The sequence below is a fragment of the Periophthalmus magnuspinnatus genome, chromosome 23 (assembly GCF_009829125.3).
Source record: "Periophthalmus magnuspinnatus isolate fPerMag1 chromosome 23, fPerMag1.2.pri, whole genome shotgun sequence".
Taxonomy (NCBI): Eukaryota; Metazoa; Chordata; class Actinopteri; order Gobiiformes; family Gobiidae; genus Periophthalmus; species Periophthalmus magnuspinnatus.
Window position 1 is genome coordinate 21,881,176 of NC_047148.1, and position 22,351 is coordinate 21,903,526.

Here is a 22,351-nt window from a genome sequence, read left to right on the forward strand (position 1 = left end):
ACCGTTCTGGTGTGTGTGTGTTTGAGAGGTCAAGTTTTGAATGCCCCAGTTATGATAATTTAACTTATTGAAAATGCGTTATGAATGTTAATATAGTCATTGCGGAGTTTATATCTGAATGCGCATATTAAGTGTTGTTTCCGTCTTTAAAATGTTTGCATCCGTTAGTTTTGAATGGTAAAAAATGAGCATCAGTGTCATATCAATTAACATCAAAACCAACCTAAACCGACAAAGTTTAAAGCGACAAACCCATATTTTAAGTAGGACTCCTGTTACATTTTGCTTTCTTTTTCTTGGAAATCGTACGCTCCTCTTCTGGCTCCTCACTCGGCCTTTTTTCCCTTCGCAAACAATCTCTCCAAAGACTTGTTTTTTTGGCTCGTTTTCGTCTACTTCTGGGCGACGTTTCCGTTGCGTTACACGTGGTACGTCATCGTGAAGTACAAGAGCATTTCTAGCACAGATATAATAAACTCATCGTTATATCAAATGGATTTCTGTGGCCATTTCCTCTCAGGATTTTCATTTTATAGCATCAGTGCCATATCAATTAACATCAAAACCAAACATTAATATGACTAAAAGTAAAAGTAAACACTGTCAATTGGATGAAAAGTTGTAGGAGTGAAGACGTTTGGCTGCTCGTCCAAGCCGCTACTTCACTTCTGGTCAGATTACTGCTGATTTACTACAGTTTCATCCGTAATGACCTACATTCAACCTTTAATGGCCCTACTGGCTCACTCTATTGTTCTCTTTGTTTGCTTTGGGTCTGAAGATGGAGTTATAAATCGGGGACAACAAAAATAGCTTTTTTAACTCCCCTCTCAAACGGAAAAAGCAAAATTAAATCTGTCAACTGGATAAATATGACAAATCGTTGTAGGAGTGAAGACGGTTCGCTGCTGATCCGAGCCGCTTCTTTACATCCTCAGACCCAAAACAAACAGGAACAACGAGAACAATCGGCGGCCATTACAGGTTGAATAGGTTCTTTAGGTTTACATTTTCAGTGTAGTTAGTTGACAGATTTACTTTTGACGTTTACTATGGATCAGACCTGGACGACTGAGGGATTACACAAACGTTAATATGACAAATCGTTGTAGGAGTGAAGACGTTTCGCTGCTGATTCTTTACAACTGCATCCTCAGACCCAAAACAAACAGGAACAAAGAGAACAATCGGCGGCCATTACAGGTTGAATAGGTTCTTTAAGGCTGAAACTGGAGATAATAACTGTTTACATTTTCAGTGTAGTTAGCTGACAGATTTACTTTTGACTTTTACTATGGATCAGACCTGGACAAAGCTACATTTCGAGTATCGTATTGGACGAGCTTGGGTTGTTTTTGGTTTTGTTTTCGCCCGGCGCTCTCTGGGGGAGGGGGACGTTGTGTGATTTCCCTCTACAGTTCAACCCCAAAACGAAACGACAGGGCTACAGCAGAGTGGAGCGAGCACAAATAGACGCACTAATGTGTTGACCTTGTGATTAATTGGTGATTTGTTCAGCGTAGGGGCTTGTAATAGTTTCAAATCCTGGTGACACAGTAGAAAATAGAACGTGGATCATCGTAAAAGCCAAACACACTGTACGCTACGCAGGGTACAGTTATAAAAGGACGCCATCGTGACCGCGGCGTCATCGTTGTTTTAAAAAAAGATTCGAAAAACCGTCAAATGAACCAAGTTTTTCCGACATTTAACTGAAAAAAAACACCCTTCTGTTTCTTCTTTCTTTGCTTTTCTGAATTCTTTTGACCATTTCCAAAACAGAATATGAAACTTTTTACAAAAACAACTCTCGATTCATGAGTTCCAGCTTTTTGTAACTGATATTTTTGGGACTTTTCCCCCTATTCATAAGATAAAATATTTCATTTCGAACTGTAGATTTCCATCACTCGGAAACCAGCGGATACACAAACCTAAAGTTAAACTACACCACGTCTCTTCATCCAGTCGGTGCGAGGTTTTCTTAGTTCAGCGTATACACGTCTATACCGGGAGACTGTATATGAGAAACGCCTGGCACAATATCAACAAACTGACAGTTCCAGTGTTGTGTGAAAGACGTGCAACTCTTTGTGGGAGTCCAGTTATTTTCCCTGAATGCACATACCCTTCTATGTCACGTATTAAACGGTTTGTTGCTAACTTTTGCTTGTTTCTCACTGTATAAATCTGCCCTATTGATTTTTTGGTTTGCTCTTTTCGCGAAGGTGATCCAACTTAGCTTCATTTGTTAATTAGCAGCAAAGTCTATATCGATTGGCCTTTTCTTTTTCAGTGTTCTACAGCACAGGGGTTCCCAACCTTTTTCGCACCGTGGATCGGAATAACGTAGGTTTTATTTGCACGGATCGGTCTTCTACGCTTGGCTGATAAATACGGTAAAAATAAGTGAAGTGCATAAAAAATACGTGTGTTTCTTATGTTCAAGCTACTCTGTAATTTTGTCTTGTTGCCATCGCTGCAGAAAAGCTACGACGTTGGAAATGGCAGTACATTTTTGCCTCGTTAGCTAGCTTTTCCCCGCGTGAGACTCACTTGTAGCGACAAACCCATATTTTAAGTAGGACTCCTGTTACATTTTGCTTTCTTTTCTTGGAAATCGTACGCTCCTCTTCTGGCTCCTCACTCGGCCTTTTTCCCTTCGCAAACAACCTCTCCAAAGACTTGTTTTTTGGCTCGTTTTCGTCTACTTCTGGGCGACGTTTCCGTTGCGTTACACGTGATACGTCAACGTGAAGGACAAGAGCATTTCTAGCACAGATATAATAAACTCATCGTTGTATCAAATGGATTTCTGTGGCAATTTCCTCTCGGGATTTTCTTTATATATCTACGGACGAGTTTATTAGCGTGTCATGAGGGACGGGCGAAAGTCACGTCGGAGAAGATGCGGTCGCTGATAAATTATTTACTGTTTTTGCGCGGCGCGGTAGCAAATGCGTAATCGCAGGATCAGCAGGTTGGAGGTTACGGAGAAGGCCTCACATCGAGTACATCTGCTTAGCTCTTCACGACGGCGGCGGGATGTATAGCGCGTACTGATTTAGCCAACATTATCAAGTAAATCATCGCACTAAAAGATGGCAGTAATGCATTTGTTGCTGTTCTGTCTGTGATGTGTGTGTAAATAACAGCCTATTCCTACTTCACTTTTTCATTCCCCTCTCTACGCCGGACCCAATTCTTATTATGCAAGTCAGGAAACCGAAGGGAAAATCAATACGAAAGTTTTGCACTCAGCGTGTGCAGTGAAATATTAGTTTGCAAGTGTGAAAAAAAACTGTGAAACTTGCAGTGCTATGAAAGCTTTTTGGATTATTATTATTATTATTATTTAGGAATGACTGTGTCTATTCGATTATATGAGTTGAAACAGCGAGGACAATAGGTAAGAAAAAAGGATGGTGAACGCGTTGTAATACCTTGATGGTTTTCGAACTTCAAATATGAGTTTTAATAAACCTAAAATGAACATTAGGCGCGATGCAGAGAAAGGAAGAAGCTCAGGAAAAAGCCAATGGAACAGAGATATAGATAATAATGTTTACAGTTGCTCTCAGTAAGGCACAGTTAGTTAGTCTTTATTTAAAGGGACAATGTGCAGAGACATTATGCTCATAAAACAGAGAACAGAGACGTACTGCACCAGATTATAACAGCTAGTTTCCATCTGCAGTCCCTGAGGAATAAAGATAAATTATATAATGCTATTCAATCAATCAACGTTTATTTATAGAGCACTTTACAACACTCAAGGTGACCAAAGTGCTCTCCAGTAAAATCAAATTAAAACAAGTTAAAATCAAACTAAACAAAACGGCTGCAAAAACTTTCAGCAAAACGATCACGACTCGAAATGTAGCAGTGGAATCATCCCGTACGTTAAAAGAACACGGCTGCTGGTTGTGCAGTCACTTGAGCTGAAATTGATTTGGGTTTTCATCGAGCTGCTAATCCACTGCTCCTAATACTCACTCTTCATAATTACTAAGCATTTTCTGACCAAATTGTCCATTATTCTTCTAACATCGTTTTGCACATTTCAAGTTTTCCGGATGTATCTGTCTAAGCGCAGTGAAAGTAAAGTGAATCTGGCTCTTTATGTTCATGGTTAGACCTTCGTTCTCTCGCTGCCTGAAAACACGTCTTAGTAAAATGCCGCTTTGAAATTGTTACAAACCGTAGGCCGTAGTTGCACGACTCTACCCAACAACCACACCGAATAAGCAAAAGATGATGAATGGCTGTGCTTTTGCCACTATTTTTGTGCCAACCTTCCGGGATAAAGGACGTTTTTGCAGTGAGGGCATGCACGTCGTCCTTATGCGAACACAGGGTTTATCAGCTTTTGCAAATACATTCAAATACATCTATATGCGTTATGTAGAGTCTTTTGTCAAGCCTGAGCACAACATCTCGCTTCTCGGCTTCTCGCAGTGAAGTATAGATTTTATTTCAACTTTCCGACTTGAACCTTGACATGTCGGCGTCCTCAGAACCCACAGGGCACCCTCACATTATCAGGAGAAGCCTTTGTCGATGTTTTAATGTCTCTCCGATCACACAGGTTAACTCTGCCTTTTCTTTCACTTAAGGTTATAGTATTGTCAAAGGGAAAACGCTGCATGAATCACTCTGAGCACTCTCTCAACGTTGAATGTTATAATGTGATATAGTGCTAACATCTGTGGGGTTTTTAATATTTCATTTGATGCAACAGGAACACTTACTGCAAGCCCAAAACTGTATCATTTAGATGTAAGATTGTGCCATGGTGTTGGGTGTTTGTCAAACCTCTGATAGTTTAAGACAAATACCCAATTCTGGAAAAAAATCTATTTCAATTTGTTTAGACATGTTTTGCAGCACACATTGTAGACAAATCTGCAAGTATTAACGTTTGAGAATGCATTTTTCTTTCAAATATGTTTGTAGAAGTCGAAAGTACAGGTACAACAACATTGTTCTATGTAAAGACGTTCTATTATCTAAAACAGAAGCTTCCAAACTGTGGTCCAGGGGCCAAATGTGACCCTCAGGCTTCCAGGTGAATTGGTCTTTACCTTAGGCTGTATTTTTCATGATACTTTGACAAAGCAAATATCAAGGCAAGTTTATTTGTACAAAGTTATTTAAAGTGATTTACACAATATGAAAGACATTAAAATCACATATACAACAAATCAAAAGATAAATAATCATCATAAAATAAACATTAAAAGAGAAAAGTGCAGAATAAAACCCTTTTGTCAAATGTACAGATAAACAGAACCGTGTGAGTCTGGATTTAAACATCGTCAAAGTCGAGGTCTGAGTCACATCTTCAAGAAGAATGTTCCAGGCTGGTTTAGTCCTGGTTTTGTCCTAGTTTAGTCCTGGTTTAGTCCTAGTTTAGACCTGCTTTAGTCCTGGTTTAGCCCTGGTTTCGTCCTGGTTTAGTCCTGGTTTAGTCCTAGTTTCGTCCTGGTTTAGTCCTGGTTTAGCCCTGGTCTAATCCTGGTTTAATCCTGCTTTAGTCCTGTTTTAGTCCTGTTTTAGTCCTGCTTTAGTTCTAGTTTAGACCTGCTTTAGTCCTGGTTTCGTCCTGGTTTAGTCCTGGTTTAGTCCTGTTTTAGTCCTGGTTTAGTCCTGGTTTAATCCTGTTTTAGTCCTGTTTTAATCCTGGTCTAATCCTGTTTTAGTCCTGTTTTAGTCCTGTTTTAATCCTGGTCTAATCCTGTTTTAGTCCTGGTTTAGTCCTGTTTTAGTCCTGGTTTAGTCCTAGTTTAGTCCTGTTTTAGTCCTGTTTTAATCCTGTTTTAGTCCTGGTTTAGTCCTGTTTTAGTCCTGGTTTAGTCCTAGTTTAGTCCTGTTTTAATCCTGGTCTAATCCTGTTTTAGTCCTGGTTTAGTCCTGGTTTAGTCCTGGTTTAGTCCTAGTTTAGTCCTGGTTTAGTCCTGTTTTAGTCCTGGTTTAGTCCTGTTTTAGTCCTGGTTTAGTCCTGGTTTAGTCCTGGTTTAGCCCTGGTTTAGTCCTAGTTTCGTCCTGGTTTAGTCCTGGTTTAGTCCTGGTTTAGTCCTGGTCTAATCCTGGTTTAATCCTGGTTTAGTCCTAGTTTAATCCTGGTTTAGTCCTAGTTTAGTCCTGGTTTAGTCCTGGTCTAATCCTGGTTTAATCCTGGTTTAGTCCTGTTTTAGTCCTGGTTTCGTCCTGGTTTAGCCCTGGTTTAGTCCTGTTTTAGTCCTGGTTTAGTCCTGTTTTAGTCCTGGTTTCGTCCTGGTTTAGTCCTGTTTTAGTCCTGGTTTCGTCCTGGTTTAGTCCTGGTTTAGCCCTGTTTTAGTCCTGTTTTAGTCCTGTTTTAGTCCTGTTTTAGTCCTGGTCTAATCCTGTTTTAGTCCTGTTTTAGTCCTGTTTTAGTCCTGTTTTAGTCCTGTTTTAGTCCTGTTTTAGTCCTGTTTTAGTCCTGGTCTAGTCCTGTTTTAGTCCTGGTCTAGTCCTGGTCTCGTCCTCAGAGTGTGAGACTGTTCATTTGACACTTGTGACATGTGGGAGATGTACTTTTGTCCTACTCCGTGGGGAGACTATATATGAAATATTTAGTGCAGTGATGTCTGGTCTCATTTTCTCCAGTTCTACACTTGATTGATTCACTTTATTGACCACTCGTCTATGTCCCTCTCATTTGTCTGTGTTTTGATATTCAACCCTGACGCACAAAGCTCAAAATAAGCTCTAAATGCGTAGCCCTAACTTTAACTAGAACATCGTCAACTAAATAAAACAATGCGATTGTCCAAGTATAGTGTCATTTCACGTTCAAACTAATCCTCATAGAGCTGCACGGAGAAGTTTGCACGTTTTACCCGCAGACTGTAAAGTTACGGACACAATAGCGGAATAAAAATACTATGATCACGTAGAGCGGGTCAATTTTGCAACGCAGCAGCTAGCAGGTTAGCTACATCCATTTATACAAACAGTCTATGGTTTTGACAAATCACAATATCAAATCATGTGTCTCTTTGTGCAGTTTCTCTTTTTGTATTTGCGTTTCATCGTTACCAGAACCAATTAAAGTGAAGTGCGCTATATTTACCCGTATCATTTTATGTAACTGGAAAGGTCGGCGGCGCACTATGTTATTTTTAAGCAGTAGGCCACGGCTGTGCATCAAACACAAACTATCGGAAGCCCAGGGAGCGTGATCTGTTGACTTCCTGCCAAGCAATGTGATTAATAACAAGAGTTTCTCAGCTCCGTTGTGTAGATCAATCAGGGCTGACCTTTGGATTGAGACATTTATATTATACATCCAGAAACATCGGGGGCATTTCCACTCTCTGAGCCCATTCTGCGGCAGACAGATGCACGGGGCCGTGAAGTTGTTATTGATGTGTGATGGCTGTTTATTTCAAGTTCAGGACAGTTCGAGAAAGTCTTAAGTTCTCAAGGATGGTCTGACTCCACGAACTGACGCGGTAAAGTTCTATGTGGGGGGAAGGGAAAAGTAAAAACACATCAGCAAAATGGCCGCCATCAAGGGCCAGATGTGACTGTGCGGCTGGATAAATGTCACTAAATGTAAACAAATGTCACAACTTTAAACTTGTTAAATAACTGTTTATGTATTTATTACTTACTCAAATTGCAAATATTACTGTGTAACTGTGTATTTCCTGATAAACTGACATTTTTAAAAGTGTGGATCTGGTCAGAACCTTCAGCTCTGCTTCAAAAACAGACTTTTTTAGCTTTTTAATTATTGGACAATTTGTTGTTTTTCTTGCAGTCTAACTTTTTCATACTTAGCTCCGTGTTTGGTGTCAAAATGTCGACGTAGATTGTACCGACCGCGCCTCATAACACAAAAAACATACAGATTTTCTCCTTAAAGCACAAACTTGTATTCACCTTTAGCGTCTTTCTTGAAACTTCCTTCCACGCCGACAATTTTCCTTTTCCTGAACAATTTGGGATGATTATTTTCAAATATTTCTCAGTGTCACTTGTTGGGAAAATCTCAGATGCAAACATTAAAGCAGTACAGACTTATTTTAAAATGACAGTCAAGTCTTAATTTACCTTCTCGCCGGCCACATAAAATGACGTGGAGGACCGCATTTTAGCCCCCGGGCCTTGAGTTTGACACATGTGTTTTAGACGGTACAAAAACCTCAGGCTTCCATTAGCTGATGCGACGTGCTTGACTCGAAAAAAGGCTTCACAGTTCGAGGTTAAGTGTTTTCTGATGCGCCTAAGTGAGACCTCCAAATGCTTTTATAATTTAAATGTGAAGCACTTTACGCACAGATACGAAAACACGGCAAACGGATGGTACTTGCTGGTTTACATCCACTCCCTTTTATGTTTCGTATTGTGCTCGTTTTAACCTACATTCGAAGCTGTAGCCTACTTTTTCCTCAAAGGCATTGCCAATATAGATCAAAGCGTGATATATCGGGGAAGGTTTTCATATACCGCGTTCGTAGATTTGATTTTTTTTTTACGTTTAATGGAGATGGAAGAGGAATACAAAAAGAAAAAGTACGTTTCAGAACCTGCCTAAACCTTTACTTCAGTCTGTGGGCCTCGCCGCGGATTTAAAAATATTGATTTGTCAATGAATCGTCCGTGGTGCGGCGCGTCTCTGGGTGCGCAGCCAATTCTCACAAAAGGTTTGGAGCTGAGTTCAGACTGATATAGACTGGATATATAAATGGACGTAGCTAACCTGCTAGCCGCCGCCGCCGCGTTGCAGATAGGAAGCGAGCACGGGCCGCGCTTCTGGCTCAGCTCCATTTCACTTTACGTTATATAAAACCGTGTCCTCTCTGTGTAACTGCTGCCGTCAAACACGTCATTTTGGTCTTTAAATGTTCGTATTAACCCGCGCGACGTGATCCTGGGGTTTTTATTCCGCTATTGTGTCTGTAAATCCCGATACGAACAGTAATAACGGACAAATCAGCTGCCTTTGTTCGTCAAGGTTGCTCCTGCTAGCGTTAACAACAGGTTTGACTTACACCGCTGCTAAACCAGGTAGGAAGAGACGTTACTTTCAACAGCGTCGCTCCTGATTGGCTTTATGATACTCGCGAACGCCGTGGGCAACGTCACACTCACTCAGTCGACTTTGTTACACAGTCTGAGGACAAAATCGTACAATCTTCAATCTTGTGCGGCTCTATAAGGATTTGTTTGAACGTGAAATGACGGGATATTTGCACAACGCTATCGTTTTATTTAGTCGACGCACTCACCCCCTGATAAACGGACAGGAAGGGGCGTGACCTTTAACATCTTCGCTCCACATTGGCTCTTTGGTTGCTTTCGAAATGTGAAACCAAATTAGCCGCTATAACCACTAGCCTCGATGCGCTTCGTTCGACTGGAGACGAACGCTGGAAGAAATTTGACTATTCCGCTAAATGGCAACGGTTAAAAATATCGTTCACGTTCAGGAATTAAACATCGAAGCCATCGTTATCCGTTTTTAAAAAAGACAAAATAAAACCTAATCAAGAATTCCGATCATTCGCTATGAGGAATCGAGGACGTAAAGCCGCGTATATCCCAGCGTATTCTCGCAAATGAGGTCAAAATAAAGGACACGCTTCCTATTTTCCCCAAACTATTCAAATGAGATTTACCCTTGAGTGTCCTCTCTCCTGTTTTCCCTTCTCGTCCTTCATGTTTTAAAGCAAGTTCTAGCATGATGCATAAATTCGGAAGCAATTTTACACTGCATTGCCTTGGCCACACTTCTTCGCGTAGTGCCAGACTCTCCCGCTCCGACGCCAACTGCACTCTCAACGTGTTTAAGTGCACCAGACCAAGAGAGCAACTACAGCTTTTCCAATTCTACTTTATATGCTGAGTTAATAGGACTTTTAATCATGACCCAAATCTTTATAGCTCGCTGATAACTTTATGAGACCGGGTTATGTTATTTATGAACTGCTTAATGGAAGATTGTGTCTTACATGGCCTTTCCGGAATTTACTCTCACTTTATGACGCTGTGTATGTTACAAGACCTCACGTTTAACAATATAACACCGTCCTTTATTTCTACATTCATTATTGTGATTACTACGGCTACTTTTTTCATTTCCGAGGTCTTCTCCATAACCTTAACCTTTTGCCTGACTGTTAAATCGTATTTTATCTCCGCGTATTCGCTGTTCCTCCTCGGTACAGTTCATAACCGTCGCAATCTGGCCTCCGATCTCCCAACACGTCGCAACAAAACATGAGCGGTGCTGTGATGTGCTCGTGTCTAATCCTATCTCCGCTTGTATCGCAACATCTTGGGCTCGGCAGCCTCCAAGTTTCCCTCCGCTTTTCCTGAACTATTGCTTTAAACAATTGTGCTTTTAGTTGCGATGCTACTGTACATCTTAAATGCCATTTTTTGTGTTTTCCGGCATGTACTTGTACAACAAACATATAAATGTATAGCTCCAACAAACAGAGAATCGTTATCCAATCTGTGTTTCATCTGTGTGATCCCTCAGTCGTCCAGGTTTGATCCATCGCAAAAAGAAAAATATAAAATCTGTCAACTGGACCAAACGTTGTAGGCGTCAAGATGTTTGGCTGCTCGTCCAAGCTGCTGCTGCTTCTTCTTCTTCTTCTTCCTTCTTCTTCTTCCTCCTCCTTCTTCTTCTTCTTCTCCTTCTTTTTCTTCTTCTTCTTCTTCTTCTTCTTCTTCTTCTTCTTCCTTCTTCTTGCTTCTTCCTTCTTCTTCCTCCTTCTTCTTCTTCTTCTTCCTCCTTCTTCCTTCTTCCTCCTTCTTCTTCCTTCTTCTTCTTCCTGCTTCTTCCTTCTTCTTCCTTCTTCCTCCTTCTTCCCCCTCCTCCTTCTTCTTCTTCTTCTTCCTCCTTCTTCTTCCTCCTTCTTCTTTCTTCTTCCTTCTTCTTCTTCTCCTTCTTCACACACTGACACTCAAAACACCCAATTGTTTACAGTTTCGTGGTCTTTCAAGCCTCTATTGAGTGATTTCACACCGTAGCGTCCTGGCTAGCCCTATTGTTTTCTTTGTTTTGCTTTGGGTCTGAGGATAGAGTTATAAATAGGAGATAAATGATGTCTAAGGCCTCGTTTTTTTGTTCAAAGAAGTATCGTGTTTCCAAACAAAAATCGGTTCTTAAACTCCGATCTCAAACCATTTCCAACCAGTTTTTATCACATATCATAATTTTTTTATTCAGTTTTAAGTGTTTAGTTACTCTTGACAGGACATAATCTCACAGAAAAACACACCACATCTTTAAGAGAATCATTAGACGTGTAATGCAGTAGTAGTAGTAGTAGCAGTAGTAGTAGTAGTAGTGCAGCTTGCATGTTACTAAGCCCGCGAGACAGTATATAATAAGTAGCTTCTTTTAATGTTGGGACACGTAAAGGTGTATAAACAAACTTAAGGTTACACGACAAAATAAAAGTCAACAAAAAGAGGCTCTAAGAGTACAAAATTCTAGATAGGCTAAACACATAAGGTCAATTTTCTCCGTTACAAGTCGAAAATTCAGCAATAATACGAGCTCAAAAAGGAGTGGGAAGAAGAAAACGTATCAAGTCCCACCTCTATCGTCCATCAAGACACAAATCAAGCTCTTTGTTTATGCTTCCTGTTCAGTTGAAGGAAACTAAAGTACTAAAAACACATGCACGAGTAGGCCAAGTTCTACAAAGTCTCACCCAGGATCAGACCACTCCACTGATAGAAAATCTTCAGGATATCCACCGTTATTACTGGCAGTTTCGAGTTTTCCTTCCCTCTGTCCAAACCCGTTTAAACAACCACATGCAAATTCACCGGGAGAACCTGATACTCTGCCTTACCCGAGAAATGAAATCCTGTTTATCTGTGTTTATTCATTCGCAGTTGGAGGTGTGTTCGGTCCACAAGGAGAGTCTGGGTCAGAGCCAGAAGACGACAACCAGATGAAGTTCTACACGGAGCAGCATCGGGGGCGGAGGCGCAGCAAAGGTAACCCATCAGACCATTACATTATGATAAACACGCTGTTAACATTTTAACCTGCGTAATGAGGCTCTTACCTCATGCTGGGAATAACGAGACACTAAACAAAGAATTCTGTTAAAACACATTTATTCCGGCCTTATGAATATGCGGCAGAGCAGGGGAGAGGGGCTCCCGGTGCTGTGTGAAATGGGGCGGACATTTGTAGAATTGTCAGCATAGCAGGAAGGAGGAAGGAGCGTGCCCATCCCGGTGGGCCTGTAAAGTGCTGGTGTATGGTGTATGCAGCTCTGTGCTCAGGGACACGGCAGATATATGAGCTGAGGTAAGCAGAGGGCGGCGGATGAGTCAAACTACTTGGATGGGAAGCAGGATTTCACTTCTTCCCCCAGTGGTGACATGTGATGGACACACAAAGACAGAAATGTGCATTACTAAACTTATATAAAACATCTACATCAAACCAGTTCTATGTAGAAAACGCACAACTGGAAGTCACTGTCTTGTATCTGAAATAGATTCAAATGGATCATATCGTGTAAAAAAAAAAACAGCAAATGACTTTTTAACCCAGTTCTAACCCTCATCCTGAGCTTTTCACAGTTGTATTTTGATTTGAGCGAGTTTAAGGCTTTGTGCCAAATAAACACGATCAGAAAACAATATTGTCTTTTCTCAGACAAATGTATTTTAAAATGGTCTGAAGCAAAGAGATAACATTTATAGTCTCGGTTAAATCAAATGACATGACAGTTGTCCGTCATTATATTGTGGTTCATCTTTCGCGATCTCGCTGTTTCACGGATTGTGTTCTGCGTCCTGATTGGCTAAGGGACTGTAGACTTTTGTGTTCTGCGTCCTGATTGGCTGTTGGACTGTAGACCATTGTGTTCTGCGTCCTGATTGGCTAAAGGACTGTAGACCATTGTGTCCTGCGTCCTGATTGGCTAAGGGACTGTAGACCATTGTGTTCTGCGTCCTGATTGGCTAAGGGACTGTAGACCATTGTGTTCTGCGTCCTGATTGGCCAAGGGACTGTAGACCATTGTGTCCTGCGTCCTGATTGGCTAAGGGACTGTAGACCATTGTGTTGTGCGTCCTGATTGGCTAAGGGACTGTAGACTTTTGTGTTCTGCGTCCTGATTGGCTGTTGGACTGTAGACCATTGTGTTCTGCGTCCTGATTGGCTAAGGGACTGTAGACCTTTGTGTTCTGCGTCCTGATTGGCTGTTGGAGAGAGTTTAAACGAGAGAGAAATGTGAGAAAATGTTAACGCCTGTGTGAGAAAAGTGTATAAAGTGTGTGGTGAGGGGTTTTACAGACAAAAACAGAGAGAATAATTGTCAAAATAAAGCTGATACTTCGCGGATTTCAGCTATTGCAGGTTTTTTTTAAAAACGTAACTCTAAAACATGTATGTGTCCAACTTTCTTCTCTATTTCTCAGTGGAAACGAGCAAAGAGCCGTCTCACTGATGTACTAGATTTCGTCTGGGATTGTGCTCAGAGCCGACGTTTCCCTGAGTATCCTGAGAGGAACAAGGGTATTCTGCTTGTATCCGCACATACCCTTTAAGAGTTTGCGTGAGCATTCATGTCTTTGTCTACTCAGTGAGCTTTTAAAATAATTGAGTGGCCCCGTATCACAAGTGCAGCTAAGCCACCCACATCCCAACAGGATTATCTGCTCTGCGGTTTGTGCTGCCGACAGCGTTGTCCCAGTCCTGTAGCATCCAAGTCCGCTGGGAATAAGCAGCTGGAGAGGTCGGACGCTCGCTAACTCTCTGTTTTCATCGTATTTATTATTTTAAACGTCCCTTTAATGGCATGAACGCACTAAGCAACCTCCAGTTTGTGTTGTAGTTAGACATGGGACTTTCGGCTCTTTTATGGGATCCGACTCTTTGGATCTGTTCCTTTTAAAGAGCCGTTCAAAAGACTGGCTCTTTAACTATTTATTTATATGACAGACGCCAATGTGAGAACTCATTTTATCTACAAACTAATCACAGAGAGTGTTTACAGTTTGGAATGATCGAAATAAAACGTTGCACTACGATAATAATAGACCTAATTTAAAAACAAACTGCTATTATGATTTTTTTTGGTGCATAAATCTCTCACTTGTGTCGCCTGCGTTGCTTCTGTGCTGATTTTTATGTTGGTTCTGCGTCAATCTGTGTAAAAACTCACAAAAATCTGAGAGAAAAAGAGATCCAGTTCCCGTCGTTCGCTGAAGAAGCCGCTCAAAAGCGCCGACTCGTTCGCAAACATCACATCACTAGTTATGGTGTGAAGTGATTTTAATTATCATAAAAAAGTAATCAACATAAATTTTCTAAACGCCTTCTTGATGCAGTCCCCAGCCATTACTCACTCGAGGGCCTCTGTGCCACGACTTTTTTATTTTAGCATAATGACAAGCCAAAAGACTATACGCTATGTAGAAATATGACGGGCTATTTCAGGAAACTGGTGTTAAAATGTTTGTTAAGTTACTCTTCATTTTATAGATTCACAAATGATACTTTAGTCCGAGCGCCGCCGGTCGACAGCAGCTACTCAACATCTGTCCAGCTCAAGGTGTGGAGCATGAGATTAACCACATTTTGGGTTGTTTAGGCCTCAGTGCAAATTTTTAGAAGAAGAGCAACAATTTTGAATATTTCTAAGAGTTTTGAATATTTTTTTATTTTTATTTGGATTAATTTTTATTTCTTTATTTTATTTTATCTTATTTTTTCATTATTTTTTATTGTATTTTTATTTTTTATTATTTTTATTTTTTTATTATTACATTTTTATTTTTATTTAAAGGCACATGTCTTCCTGTGCCTGTTTGCAGCACTTCAAATGAGACACATTGTTCTAAGAGGCACAATTGTTTCTCATTTTGTTTTGTTTTTAAATGTATGTGTCCAGGCACTTGATAGTTTTTGCTAATAAAATCCTGCAAGAACTCGGGTCTCAGGAGGTTAAGTATAAGTACATGAGATATACTGATTTTTGCCTGTCTAATGTTGTGTCAAAGGTTACAGCTCAAATACAACTAAATATCTTGAGCGTATTATCACTGTGGACATGGCAGAAGAAGATGATGATGATATTTATAGACGACGCAGGATGTTATGGCTCAAGCTAATCGTCTCATTTTCAAGTTTGGTTCATGCTCTGATGTTGTTTAAATCAAATTGTGCATCACTGTACGCTGCCCACCTCTGGACTCATTACAAAAAAAACCCGTCTCCAAAGTCTGCAGGTGGATTATAACGACGGACTAGAGCCACTGAGATGTTTGTCACTGCACGACTGAAGTATTTGCGAAGTATTAAGTCAGAAAATGCAATAATAATGTCGCTCACAAACATAATTCAGTGCAATCCGCTTCAGTCCAAGATGTGAAATACTGTTTGTATCGTGTCTGTTTTTAAAAATGGACCATGAGTCTGGAATAAAGATGAATTGACACTATACCTTTCCCCCTCTATCCCACAGCATCATTCTATTTTTAACCATTATGGCAATTAATCAACGAACCGACTCTCACGGTCCTGGACAGTCCGGCTGCAAACCGAGAAAACGATATTTACTGAAGAGTCTACATTTAACCTTTGCTAAGTAACTGAAGACTAAATGCTAATTTCCGTCTCCGCTGCCTTGAAGAGGAAGGTCCTGACACAGCCAAAGGGCAAACCCAAACAGCTAATCTATAACCCTGTCCACGCTGCATTCTGCCCTTCCAAACCTTTGTGTTCTGTTTCATTTAATCCCATCTGAAAGTGGAAGTGCTCTATTGTGTAGTTCTGTTCTGTCAAAGATGTTCATGCTCATCGTGTTTCCCACAGATTTATGCTGAGGCTAAGGCGGCACAAGTCATCTTTATTTGAATCATTTTATTGTGTACAGTTTTTATAGTAAAAGCCAAAAGTAAAATCTGTCAGCTGGACAAAAAAGATGTAGGAGTGAAGATGTTTTGCTGCTCCACTTCTTCAGTTCTGGTCAGACACTGCGTTATATCTGTCTGAAGGGAGGAGCTAACTGCACTATACGACCCTGGCTAGCTAAAGGCAACAGTACAGCTAGCCAGGATGCCAAGAGATGTGAAAAACACCCATTAAGAGTTGTGTGAATATGCTCAGCTGTTCACTCTGTTGTGGTAAAGAAGGAGCTAAATCGAAAGGCTCTCGATTTACGGGTCAATCTACGTTCCCGTCCTCACTTGTGGTCATTAGCTCTGGGTAATGACCGAATGGGTTTCCTTCGCAGGGTGGATGGAGAGAGGGTGAGGAGCTCGGTCACACGGGAGGAGCTCGGAGTAAAGCCGCTGCTCCTCGACGTCGAGAGGAGCAGCTGAGTCGGCTCGGGCATCTGCTCAGGAGGCCTCTTGGATGCTTCCCTAAGGAGGTGTTCTGGGCATGTCCCACCGGGAAGAGGCCACGGGGAAGACCCAGGACATGGTGGAGGGACTGTGTCTAAGAGTTGGAGGACATGCCTGGGGTGAGGGAAGTTTGGGAGTCCCTGCTTAGACTGCTGCCCCCGTGACCCGGCCCCAGATAAGAGGAAGAAAAGGGATGAGTGAACTTGTTAAGCATGTCTCAGGCACAGTGCACACTTAGAGTAGCTCAATAGACCTGACCTACAAACAGAAACTGTGAACAAAACCTGTTTCCTGTTCCAGTGTCGTTAGCTCCTCCCTTCAGACAGATATGAGGCCGTGTCCAGCAGTGATCTGACCAGAACTGAAAAAGAAGAAAAAGAAGGGACTTGGACGAGCAGCCAAACGTCTTCACTCCTACAACTTTTTGTCCAGTGACAGATTTTACTTTTGGCTTCTACTCTGGATCAGACCTGAGGGATTACACTGACATCTGTACAATATTTAGTAAAAATGTCACGTATTGCTTGGGATCTGTATCGGCTCAAACATAATCCCCGCTTATGGCCTCTACTGATCAAAAAAGTATTGGTTACAGTTCAAATATAGTTCTGTATGTTTACAAGCATGAAGTACAGTTTGTTTCACCAGCTTTTTGTTCAGCTTGTTTTTCGACTATGGGGTAAAAACTGTACCACGGGGGGCGCTTTGTCTCTATTAGCGGTAAACACAGTGCACATTACGGCGTGTTATTTGAGTTAGCTGACAAACCGTCTCACCCCGGGGTTTCACCTCTGCCTCTTGTCTCTGTGCAGGACCCCCCCACAGCCCCCTGAATAAGGTGACTCTGACATTGATCACCATCAGCACGTGTGTCAGCGCCATTGTGTACGCCACGCAGGACTCGTGCCCCCTCACCGTCAAAGTCACCCTCCATGTGCCCGAGCACTTCGTCGCAGATGGTAAGTCCAGCGCATTCGTTAGACCTTGAAACCATGTAACACTATACATCACTGTCATTTGAGCTTTTGTGTTAATCGGAGGTGGATGACGGGCTCATGTTTTGTCCAATTGAAGGTTTTAAAGGTGCATTATGTAACATTTCTAGTGCAGGGTGCATCACGTGCTTATGTTCATGGAAATGTTATTGCTTTTCCTGTAATCTTCCCTGTTTTCTCTATGGAAAAGTGTGTGTCCATCACTGTCTATTAGGAGCGAACAGCGCTGTTTGAAATGTATCTATAAGGGACGACTTCAAATACTGCGTGACGCTAAGGACGAGCCGCACCAAAACTGAGACGGGAAAGAGGCTTTTAGCTGTGTTTTGCTTCAGAAAAATGGAACACACTTCAAGGAAAAGCAAAACTGGAGAGGCTGGTGACGCAACTGCAATTTAGTAATCCAGTAACAAACCTTTATCCACAGACCTGCTCCTGTTTTTAATGTTTTATATGGACTTGTGTACTCGGTTGCTTTGTTTGTATTGTATTTTAAACAGGGCGCGTGTGAAAAAGAGACCCAGAGCGCTCGCATTGGGTTCCTCTGTATAAATAAAGATAAAGAAAGAAAGAAAATGCAACGTGACAATACCAGACCGAGAGTGGAGAAGTGACCCCACTCACTGTTCAAAGGCATGTTTTTGAGCCTGTAATGAAATAAATGTTTGGCAGATATGTTTAATGCCATACTGTGGAACATTTCAGGTAAAGCAATAATCTATGGAGACATGCTGGTCGTGTACCCTCCAACAGAGAAGTTACATAGAGCCCCTTTTGCTAAAATTAGCAACAAGACTGTGGGTACTGTTACTTCTGCTGATAGTACTACCTTTAGTCCAGGGGGCCACATCAGCAAAATGGATTTCCTCACAGGGTCAGATGTAAAACTACTTTTTTAACTTGTTAATTAACTGTTTCTGTATTTATTACTTATTCAAGTTACAAATACTGCATATGCATTTGCCTAGATGTAAAAATATGTCTGTGTAACGGCGTATCTCATGATAAAATGACATTTTAAGACCATCATGCCTTTTAATTTACCCAGTCGAGGGCCACATAAAATGATGTGGAGGGCCACATTTGGCCCACGGGCCTTGAGTTTGACACGTGCTTTACACTGTCTGTCACTTGCAGTAAGAACTAGTGTACGTACTCCCCGTTAGATAAACTATTAGTCTGATGAAGGCCCAATATTCGAACCATAGACTGTGTAAAGAAGCGGACTAAGTGAATGTGACGCTAAAGCTCATCGAGGCTAGCAGTTATAGCGGCTAATTTGGAGTCGTTTTCCATATTTGGAATTCTGACCACAAGTATCATAGCAACCAAAGAGCCAATCTGGAGCGAAGCTGTTGAAGGTAACGCCCCTTCCCGCCTGCAACGCTCGTTTGGCAAGCAACGCTGTCAGTCAAACCTGTTGCTAACGCTAGCGGGAGGGACTTCAGGGAAAGATGGCGCCTGATTTGTCTGTTATTAATGTTCATATCTTGATTTTCAGACACAATTGTGAAATAAAAACCCCAGGATCATGTAGAGCGGGTTAATACGAACATTTTAAGACCAAAATGACGAGTCTGACAGCAGCAGGTACAGAGAGAGGGGACGCAGACGATCACTTCCTGTTTGGAACGTGGCAGCTAGCAGGTTAGCTACGTCGATTTATACAAACAGTCTATGATTTGTGAGTTCGAGATCATGCCTAAGGTCCCTGTTTATTCATTTATGCATGTATTTATTTATGTATTTACCCCAGTAGACCCAGCATGTCCTCGATTGTGGCCAATATCTCATTCAGTTAGTTACATCTGTTATTCTCCTGAGTAAAGTGGATGTATGTTCTGTTCCTCTGCGTAATGAGCTGTTATGTAATCCCCGTTGCTTGTGCTTTTGTTGTCACAGTCTGGGATCAGGGTGGTGTTTTGTCCCAGTCAGACACGCCACCGTACAGCTCCATACCCTACACCCGCCGCAAGAATGATTTGTGGTTTTCAATTACAATGGAATTCAATGTCATCAGCCGCCTCTCGCCGACCGATGTAGGAAGGGAGAGAAAAATAAATAAATAATGGGCGGCGGCATATATAAGATGTGTGAGTGCGTGTGAGATGTGTGAGTCAGCCTCCGCACTCAGAGGCTTAAGGGAAATTTTGATTTATAGAAGGTCATTTAAGCCCTCGCACTGGTGACAAATCTGCTGCTTCCCCACAGTCTGTTGTATTTGCTGCATTTACAGATTTTTAGACATAATGAAAACACAATAAAAAATATGTTTCAAAGTGATAATCTGTGTTATGTCAGGCTAGGCTAAGAGCGATGGGATAACTGCGCTTTTAGCACCACTGCCACTTTTGGTATAATGTACTAGTACTGTTATTTACTTACTGTTATATCACTTCACAAACAACAGACTTTCAGCCCGTAGATTGTGTAAAGAAAGTGTGACGTCACCCACAGCGTTCGGCTCCAAATGAAGGTCATCGAGGCTAGCAGTTATAGCGGCGAATGTGGAGTCGCTGTGAAGTACTTCCTGGTTCTAGACCTGAGCACAGGACACGTGTGAAGTACTTCCTGGTTCTAGACATGAGCCACAGGACACATGTGTGAAGTACTTCCTGGTTCTAGACATGAGCCACAGGACACATGTGTGAAGTACTTCCTGGTTCTAGACATGAGCCACAGGACACATGTGTGAAGTACTTCCTGGTTCTAGACCTGAGCCACAGGACACATGTGTGAAGTACTTCCTGGTTCTAGACATGAGCCACAGGACACATGTGTGAAGTACTTCCTGGTTCTAGACATGAGCCACAGGACACATGTGTGAAGTACTTCCTGGTTCTAGACCTGAGCACAGGACACATGTGTGAAGTACTTCCTGGTTCTAGACATGAGCCACAGGACACATGTGTGAAGTACTTCCTGGTTCTAGACATGAGCCACAGGACACATGTGTGAAGTACTTCCTGGTTCTAGACCTGAGCACAGGACACATGTGTGAAGTACTTCCTGGTTCTAGACCTGAGCCACAGGACACATGTGTGAAGTACTTCCTGGTTCTAGACCTGAGCCACAGGACACATGTGTGAAGTACTTCCTGGTTCTAGACCTGAGCCACAGGACACATGTGTGAAGTACTTCCTGGTTCTAGACCTGAGCACAGGACACATGTGTGAAGTACTTCCTGGTTCTAGACCTGAGCCACAGGACACATGTGTGAAGTACTTCCTGGTTCTAGACATGAGCCACAGGACACATGTGTGAAGTACTTCCTGGTTCTAGACATGAGCCACAGGACACATGTGTGAAGTACTTCCTGGTTCTAGACCTGAGCCACAGGACACATGTGTGAAGTACTTCCTGGTTCTAGACATGAGCCACAGGACACATGTGTGAAGTACTTCCTGGTTCTAGACATGAGCCACAGGACACATGTGTGAAGTACTTCCTGGTTCTAGACCTGAGCACAGGACACATGTGTGAAGTACTTCCTGGTTCTAGACCTGAGCCACAGGACACATGTGTGAAGTACTTCCTGGTTCTAGACCTGAGCCACAGGACACATGTGTGAAGTACTTCCTGGTTCTAGACCTGAGCCACAGGACACATGTGTGAAGTACTTCCTGGTTCTAGACCTGAGCCACAGGACACATGTGTGAAGTACTTCCTGGTTCTAGACCTGAGCACAGGACACATGTGTGAAGTACTTCCTGGTTCTAGACCTGAGCCACAGGACACGTGTGTGAAGTACTTCCTGGTTCTAGTCCTGACCCGAGCAGCAGTGTTCTGGATGTTCTGGATGTTCTGTTCTGTCTTAGTCTCGTTTGGAGAGTACAGTGAGCAGGACGTTACAGTCGTCTAACCTACTGGACACAAATCCGTGGATAAGTCTCTCTCAGTCGGGTTTTGACAGTATACGTTTGATTTTTGCAATGTTTTTTAGGTGGTAAAAAGCTGCAGATGTTATTGATTTGATGTGGCGGTTACAGTTAAAGTCTGAGTCCATTATTACCCCGAGATTTCTAGCCTGATTTGAAGGTTTTATAGAGAGAGAATGGAGGTGTAAGCGTCAAAGAGGACCAAAAGTCTGAAACATACAGTAAGTCAGAAGGGTTTAAATGAGTTCCACACAGATAAAGTGAACAATGAAGCAACAACGGACTCTCAGGAAAGGATAGAAAGAGAGTCCTGAGATGTGCACGTTGACAACTTTTATAGTGTCTCTCCAAGTCGAACAAGGCGAGTATTTTATGACCGACTCAGAGTGGGGGGTTGCACATTCCTGAGATGTGGCTTTAACCCAGAGGTGTCCAAACTTTTTTTTAATGAGGGCCACATCTCAAAACATATTCGAAGCGGAGGGCCACACACCGGTGATCAATGCAGTGCGGTACTTTAAACACGGCTTTAACAGTGCCGCTGTGTGTTAATAAGACTTAAAACACATTCATTTCAGGTCTGTATCACACTGCAATTTCATGTTTGAGGGTTTAGTGGTAGAAATAGTTTAATTTGCTGTTAAAAGTACTCGGGCCGGTTCAGTAGGAGGCCAATAAAAACTGGTCTGAGGGCCCCATTTGGTCCCTGGGCCATAGTTTGGACACCTCTGCTTTAACCAAAATTACCAAATAGCTGTTATGTTATTGTCCACACGTCCTGGTCTCCGTAGCGTCTCGGTGAATCCCCCGCGTACTCCATGTGTTATTTACCTTAACGTTACTAATCAAGATACCAGTTTGATGTAACGCTGCGCCGCTTTGAAATACCTTACAACGGTAACGCCCCTTCACTGCTGATTTAGCAGAGAGCGGCCGCTTAGCAACGCTGTCAATCTAACCGGTTGCTAACGCTAACGAGTTATGACCTCGCGGAAAGAAGGCAGCTGATTTGACACAATAGCAAAATAAAAACCCCAAGATCGTGTACAGTAGGTCAATCCACGTGAACGTTTAAGACCAAAATGACGAGTCTGACAGAGTTTTTCAATATAA

General features: G+C 42.1%; 1 protein-coding gene across 1 annotated transcript in view; it reads left to right on the plus strand.

Annotated features, from left to right (window-relative positions):
* The window catches only part of LOC117391777 (astrotactin-2-like), a 305,935-nt gene that overhangs the window by 121,345 nt on the left and 162,239 nt on the right, over positions 1 to 22,351 (plus strand). Inside the window, exons 5-6 of the mRNA XM_055231621.1 lie at positions 11,890 to 11,994; positions 17,178 to 17,324. Of these exons, the coding sequence (XP_055087596.1) occupies positions 11,890 to 11,994; positions 17,178 to 17,324 (252 nt within the window). The remainder of the gene's footprint in view (positions 1 to 11,889; positions 11,995 to 17,177; positions 17,325 to 22,351) is intronic.